At 49.4% G+C, this 7,752-nt stretch overlaps 1 protein-coding gene across 1 annotated transcript in view; it reads right to left on the bottom strand.

Moving 5' to 3' along the window:
• Window positions 1-896: 896 nt before the first annotated feature.
• LOC108251024 (carbohydrate sulfotransferase 8) overlaps window positions 897-7,752 on the bottom strand; it is an 11,783-nt gene continuing 4,927 nt past the window's right edge. Inside the window, exons 2-4 of the mRNA XM_017441173.3 lie at window positions 7,362-7,534; window positions 3,361-3,401; window positions 897-2,461 (exon numbers count right to left, since the gene is read on the bottom strand). Of these exons, the coding sequence (XP_017296662.1) occupies window positions 1,463-2,461; window positions 3,361-3,401; window positions 7,362-7,500 (1,179 nt within the window). The 5' untranslated portion in view covers window positions 7,501-7,534 and the 3' untranslated portion in view covers window positions 897-1,462. The remainder of the gene's footprint in view (window positions 2,462-3,360; window positions 3,402-7,361; window positions 7,535-7,752) is intronic.

Here is a 7,752-nt window from a genome sequence, read left to right as displayed (position 1 = left end):
TCAATTACCGAGCTGAACATCTTCCCCCGCGACCTTTGACCCCCCCCTCTTTAATTTCCACAGAGTAATAGAGTACTTGTACTCTGATTACAGAAAGTTCTGGTGCTGCTCGGAGTCTCCATCTGCAGCAGGATGAAGACTTTGTCCAGCCTCACCTGTCCAGGTAACCTGGCTCCGCCCCCACGCTCCTCCTCTGACAGCAGCAGCTTCTTCATCTGCTGAAAACTGGTGAGGAAGAGGAGGATGGCGGCGGTAACCATGGATACGATGACCCACAGGTTTAAAATAAATAAAAACAGATTTACTTTAATTGTTTCAGCCGTTTGGAGGGAAGCAGCTGAATGTTCTGGTTCTGTTCTGTCAGACTGGACCCACAGCAGCTCCTGACAAAAGAAGCGTGTGTGTGTGTGTGTGTGTGTGAGAGAGACGGTGGGGGAGGGGAGGTGTGACCCCCCCTCAGGCGTGACGAGGCGACAGATGGAGACCTGAATACGAACACAAAGATGTGATGCTGCAGACCCGTCTCCTCCGGAACCGAAGGTCCAAAACCCAGGAGAACCGCTGACCCAGAACCCTTCCAGAAGAAACACCGAGCCGAACATCAGCCGAAGCAGCAAAAGGGGTGTCAGAAGTATTAAAAGGCTCGCTAGGAGCTAAAGGCAGCAAAAAGGTTAGCAAAGAGCTAAAGGTAGCAAAATGCTAACTAAAAGCTCAAAGTAGCAAATGCTAGATAAAAGCTAAAAACAGCAAAAGTTTAATTATCAGCTAAAGTAGCAGAAGAACAGCTAAAAGTGAAAGTACAAAAAGGCTAGCTAGATGCTTAAAGTAGCAAAAGGTTAGCAAATAGCTAAAAGTAGCAGAATGTTAACTAAAAGTAGCATATGAAGACAAACATGTTGGCAGCAGCTGAAGCAGATTTAATAGAACGTTCTGAAGGAACCGAACGTGTTTCTATGTGGAGAACGTTTGTTAATAAAGTTCAATATTTTGAAAAGATTAAAAGTTACAAAAAGCTGAAGTTAGATCAGCTGAAAGCTAAAAGAGGACAGAGTCTGTAAACTAAAACCAGGACTGGATCAGGGGTTCTGAACAGAACGTCGGTTTTATTTCCTGTACTCAAAGCAGCCGAAGGTTCCAGGACGACTTTCAGCTGAAGCAGAATAAAAAACAAGCTGCAGCTTATTAAAAATAAAGCCACAAACAGGCCGGCAGTGTTACGGCTGGAAGGAACCGGTCTGATCCAGTCTGGAATCAGGTGTTTTACCTGAGGAACGTCTGAGTCGGAACCACGAGAACCGCGTCTCCAGGTGTTCAGGCCTGACCCCCGAACACCTGGTGGTTCCTTAAAGTCCTTCAGAGTCCGAAACTCTGATTCATTTAAACCAAAACCTGTCTAAAGTTCTGGTTCTGAATCCATTTCCTGTCTGAGTTCAGCTCGTTCCGATGCAGCAGTGGGCGGGGCTTAGTGCAGGTCTGAGAAGGGTTTGGGGTAGTTGAACATCAGGTAGTCCATGTAGTAAAAGTCGAAGACCTTCTGCCTCTCGGTGGTGTTCAGCTGGGAGAAATATTTCTGCGTGATTCTGGACGAGGTCCGCTCCGCCTGCGGGTTCCGGTCTTTGAAGTTGGGGAAGGTGAGGTTGGCGGGCGCCCCGATGCCGCGCAGCAGGAGGTTGGCGTCCTCCTCCAGACTCTCGAACTTTCCGATGAAGTGGTACCGGAGCAGACAGGGGCTGCAGAGCTGGGAGACGGGCTCCCAGTGGATGTCCATCCCAACGGGTCGCCGCACGTCCAGCAGGTACTGAACGAACTCCCTGAAGGTGACGCCGGCGCCGGTCCTCAGGGCGCTGCGTGTGGCGTTGGCCCGGTACCTGGAGATGATGGCGCGTCCAAAGACAGGATGGTAGTACAGGTTCGGACTCTCGAACTTGTCCCGGAACGCCAAGACGAGCCGCTCGAAGGGCTCCCTGACGAACAGAACCTTGGTGTAGGACCGGAGCCGCTCAACGATACCGGAGAACTTGTAGCCGTCCAGCCGCCGCAGGTGGTTGGCGTAATGCGCCACGTCATGCGGGATGTCCTGCATGGAGCGAGCGCGGCCGCCCAGAACCATCAGGACCCGTTTCCAGTTGGAGCAGCCCGCTTTGGGCACCTCGCAGTACAGCAACCGGAACCGGTCCTCCACATAAACCCGGGACACCTGCTGACGGGTCACCTGCCGCTTGCCTACAACGGGTCGGTACCTGGAGCAGACCCGTTTCAGCAGGCGGAGCCGGGGGTCCTGGCTCGCCTCCTCGCCTCCGGGGGCGGCGGTCTTCAGCAGCAGCTTCCTGTGGCGTTTGGTGACCGGCTGCTTGTTGCCGAGCAACGGGTCGGAGAACGGCGAGACAGACGGCGGCTGCAGGAGGAGAGCAGGAGGAGAGACGAGGAACGGGCCGGTACCGACGTCATCGGACCGCTGAGCCTGAAACAAACGATCAGAACACGGCTCAGAGTAAACTGAACACCGCAGGAAGAGTCAGGGTTCGGACCGGGTCTGTCAGAGGTTCTGACCCATAATCTGAGGGTTCTGACCCATAATCTGATGTTCTGACCCATAATCTGAGGGTTCTGATCGGATCTTTCAGAGGTTCTGACCCATAATTAAAAGTCATTTTTATTGTTAAAAATAAACAAACTTTAAATTTCTACCAGCTCCACTGAACTTTACTTCCTGTTGACTGTTTACTTCCTGTTTACAGTGTTTACTTCCTGTTCACTGTGTTTACTTCCTGTTTAGTGTGTGTACTTCCTGTTTAGTGTGTGTGTACTTCCTGTTTACAGTGTTTATTTCCTGTTGACTGTGTTTATTTCCTGTTGACTGTGTTTACTTCCTGTTCACTGTGTTTACTTCCTGTTTACTGTGTTTATTTCCTGATGACTGTGTTTACTTCCTGTTCACTGTGTTTACTTCCTGTTTACTGTGTTTACTTCCTGATGACTGTGTTTATTTCCTGATGACTGTGTTTACTTCCTGTTGACTGTGTTTACTTCCTGTTTACTGTGTTTACTTCCTGTTGACTGACCCTTGTTGTTTTGAGTAGTAAAACCTTTTTCCATCATTTTTTTGTTTATGATAAATTCTAAAAGTTAAAATCAGATTTCTGGTTCTCCTCTAACTCCATCAGTAACTGAGCTTTTATAGTTTTATTTAATTTCTACCGAATATAATTTTGTTTTGATGAACTCTTATTATTAAATTTGTTTATTTATTTGTATTTTCTGATTTAGCCTAGTTTTGTTTTCCTGGGAAACCCAGAAACTGGACCCTGTCTCAGTGACGCAGCCCGAGTCCATCGGGGGGCGCTGTGGTTCCGGACTCACCTCCTCCACCGGCCACCTGGGAGCTACCAGAACCGGGACACCTGAAACGAAAGAATGGAGTCGTGAGGAAAACCGTCAGACTGGCTGGTCTCAGATCAGCGGATCAGAACCGGACAAACGTCGGCTGCAGGGGGGAGGAAGAAGAAATCAAACAATCTGAGGTGACACAAAAACCAGGCGTGACCTCAGACTCTCAGGTGAGTGAACTCAGAGCAGGTGACCTTCAGCCTCAACAGGAAGCTGCCGCAGGGCGTCGCCACGGCAACAGATGCTGGAAACCTGCCAGAGTGCGTCGCCACGGCAACAGATGCTGGAAACTTAGAAATGACTTCCTTCGTCCCCGTTTGATTAGACTGTGTGTGTGTGTGTGTGTGTGTGTGTGTCACTTCCTGTCCCGGTGAGGGTGGTTCTGAGGAACATTTGGCCGTTCTGCTGGAGACTTTGAAGAGTAATCAGATTACTGTACTCAGATTATTGTGACTGATACCTGCTGATCAAATTTAACAAGTTCAGATGTTTTTTAACACAAACTGTAAATTTTTTTCTTGACGTGTTTCATTTGATCAAGTTTATCGTTTTATTTCTTTAAAAACATTTGATGAAGAACAGATATTCAGGTCCGATCTTTGGAAGGTTCTGCAGTTTCTGACCCGGCTCGCTCAGGTGAGTTCAGCTCCTCCAACGGTGCTCTGACTCATTACCCAGCATGCCGCGGGGCTGCTGACCTGGAGCATGGAAAACTGATGAGCTGCAGCAAAACAAACAGCAGAACCAAAAGGTCCAGTCGGTTCTGAAAGGTTCTGATCCAGTTCTTTACTTTCAGCTGAACCACCGGGATCAGAACCTTCCATCAGACACATGCTGTCTGATTTTAACCGGAAACTGATCCAACTGGAGAACATCCATTCATTTTAATGTTTTTATTTAAAACAAACAACCTGATCTACTGACCCTTGGACCCCGATTCCTCCTCAGAACCAGAACCAGCCGGGTTTGATTAGCCGATTAGAAAATACCTGGAAATATCTGGAAACACCTGGAAATACCTGCTCTGATCCCAAACTTCAAGTCTGGTCCTCTGATGCTCCAACCCTCGGAAACCCGCTCCGATCAAATCCCCACATCCTGCTTTGATCCTTGGTTCTGAATCCAGTCCTTGGTTCTGAATCCAGCTCAGTTTCTGTGACAGTTTGGAGTTTTATGAAGGTGTGACGGAGGAGAAGGACGTCTCAGTGAGAGCCTGAGCTGTTGGAGCTTTGGGACGGATGAATGGATGATGAACGATGAATAAATGATAAAAAGGATGAATAATAGAACAGAACCGAGTTCAGCGGGTCGCAGGAAACAAACGGTTTTCAGATAAATCTGAAGCTAAAGGACTTTGTTTTGGTTCAAGGTGAAGGAGGAGCGTGCACGTCGGTCGGGGAGCGTGCACGTCGGTCAGGGAGCTTGCACGTCGGTCAGGGAGCGTGCACGTCGGTCAGGAAGTGAGCGTTCGCTGACAGATGTGTGGAGCCGGAGGCGGCGGTTCTGTTCGGATCCGTCTCTCCTGCTGAACACAAACGTAATAATCTCTGATTTTCCATCTGGCTGCTCGTATCGCTGTCGTCATCGATAACGACGCTGCTGCAGCAGATGGTGCTTCGCCTGCCGCTCCGGTTCTAAAACGGACTTCAGGCCCGGTTTTAATGAAACCAGAACTTCATCACTGCCAAGACTCATCACAAGAAACTTCACTTTCTGCTGGTCTGGGATCAAAAATCGTCCAAGTAACTGCAGAAAATGTGCTTTCTGGTTTGTTGTTAGAGCCAAGGTTAGTGAGGAGGAGGAGGAGGAGGAAGACTAGGAGGAGGAGCAGAACTGGACTCTCCTGACCGCCTCAGTGTGGTTCAGAGTCTGCAGACTTCAGCTGATGAAGCTCTTCGGTGTTAAACTGCAGCGGAAGGCTCCGATCAGACAGGAAGTGACCGATCAGACACAGGAAGTGACCTCACACTGGTTAAAGTGCTGGTGGAGCTGCTGAAAGAGGTCAGAGGTCGTTGCGAACCTGTCCGAACCAGAACCAAACGTACAGCAGGAACAAACAAACCTCTGCTTCAGATTTAAACTCAGTAAATTCACCCCAACGTCAGACTGTGCAATGCTTCATGTCAGACAGGCCTCAGATTCTGACGGTCCAGTCAAGAGTCCAGAACCTCAGAGAGCTGAGCAGGAACCAACATCACAGCTGTTTGCTCTCAGATCTCCAGGCTACATGAGTTTCACCTCTGGAATATTTTACACAACAACCGGAGCGTTCTGAGTTTTTCCATTCGATCGTTTCAAATTTAACTGGAGTCCATGTTTGATAAACTCTGTCGGCGTCTGCAGCTTCACCAGACAGAAGATCCAATCATCAGCTGAGGAACCAGATGTTCTCAGCGTCCTGCTGGAACAGGACAGAACCTCAGAGGCTTTCCCAGGGACGTGAGACGGGCTCCGCCTGTTGAGCTGCGGCGTGCCGCGACACGTTCCCCGCTCAGAGCTGATCCAGGTTCCTTCAGGAGGAACGCAGACACGCTCTGAGATCTGACGAGTCTTTAAAGAACTGAGAGACATTTTATTAAAATATAAAAATAAAAGAGTGCATTTCACGATGAGTCAGAGCTCAGACTGTGTGTTCGGGATGACTCTCAGCTACTACCACACCAAATCTCACCTCAGTGTCATTTTTAGTCATTTTTCTGTTCGTTAATACTGATTGGCTGCAGCAACAAGGTCGACCAGAGTGCTCTACAATAAAACAATTAAAATGAATAAATAGATAAATAAAAGCACCAAAAGGTCCAAAGGTTTGGGTGCCGACAGAAGAACTCAAACCATAAACTGCGACGGCCGTCAGGCTCCGGTAGGGAGAAGAAGAAGACGTGGCATCATGCAGCATGCCGTGTTTACAGAAGTAAATATGGCCGCCGTCAGCGTATCCGATCTGAAGTTGGGCGATCAGAGCCGACTAAATGAATATTTCCTGTCGTGTTTGTTTCGTTCAATGTTTACGTTTTATTTTGCTGCTTCCTGCCTACTCCAGCGCAGAACCCGACACCAACGTTAGGATCTGCTGGTGTCGGGTTCTCAGTCCGGGACCAGGACTTCTGTGGTTCTGAGCTTCAAACCGGATTCAGCTGGTGTCCATAATATCAATGTTTGGATGAATTCTCGTACCTGTGAGCGGACCGTTCTGATTCAGGACCACGTGTTAAATCATAAAACAATCAGGTTCGGGTTCCTCTGTCTGCAGCGTGAAGGTGGTGGCGTCCATGGCGGCAAGCGCCGACGCCTGACTGAGGCGGTCCTGCAGGTTTCAGTTCGTGCTGAGGAGCAGCAGAAGAAGAAACGCCTGAGCCCAACGATGTTGTTGTTGTTGTTTGTTTGTTTGTTTGTCTGCAGCATCGATCTAATCAGACACCTCCCTGATCAATCAGCTGATCCGATCGATGAGGAGACGCCGCTGTGATGTCATCAACCTGACACCAGATAGTCTCACAAACAGCCCGATCGAAGTGCTGCAGACAACCGAACTGAAGATGAAGATGAAGATCCCCTGAGGGAAAAACCTGCTGATTCAGGAGTTCATGTGACCTCATAACAATGGTGACCTTTGACCCCGACCAGCTGACGTGACCCCGCCCCCTCCGTTTCAGATCGACGGACCCAGATCGATGTGGACTCATCAGACCTGCAGAGTCTTTAAGCCTCCCAACAAATTAAAGCTGATTATTGAAGCCGTGCAGCTGTTCGGACCTTTTAAACGCTGGTTCTGTGGAGCGGTTCTGATGCGTCAGTATCCGACCTGCAGCAGACAGAGACAAAGCTAACAGCTAATCTGAGCCGGTCCAACAAACCCAGAACTCTCTGCAGCATCCTCACATACAGCTCACGGTTCAGAACCAGGTCCACGGACAGCAGAAGACGATGGACAGAACGAGGAAGTGGACCCAGAGCGGCGACCCGGCAGTACTGACCTGAGTTCTGCTGCAGGTCCGGCAGGTGGTCCAGCAGCAGCAGCAGTGACCCGACTCCCAGCAGCAGGAGGAACCACAGCGAGCAGAGCAGCTTCATCCTCCTGCAGATGCTTGCAGAGTTCTGAAGCCTAAAGTCCATCGGGCTGGTTCCGGATCAGCCAGGAGCACAGAACCTGAGGACAGGTGAGAGGTCACACCTGGGTCACATCACTCAAACACTGATCCATCAGAACCAGAGAGAACTAAGATCCAAGACAGAACCTCTTCCTGTTTGTTCACCTGATGTATGGCAGGCCATTGTACCATATAATCACACAACTCCTCTCTCAGTAACATTTCTCCTTTTTACAGGAGGCAGGAGACAGGAGGCAGGAGACAGGAGACAGGAGAC

This window comes from Kryptolebias marmoratus, linkage group LG11 (genome assembly GCF_001649575.2).
Source record: "Kryptolebias marmoratus isolate JLee-2015 linkage group LG11, ASM164957v2, whole genome shotgun sequence".
In the NCBI taxonomy this organism is placed as follows: domain Eukaryota; kingdom Metazoa; phylum Chordata; class Actinopteri; order Cyprinodontiformes; family Rivulidae; genus Kryptolebias; species Kryptolebias marmoratus.
The sequence above is the reverse complement of the archived record's forward strand: the minus strand, read 5'-3'. Positions and strand labels throughout refer to the sequence as shown.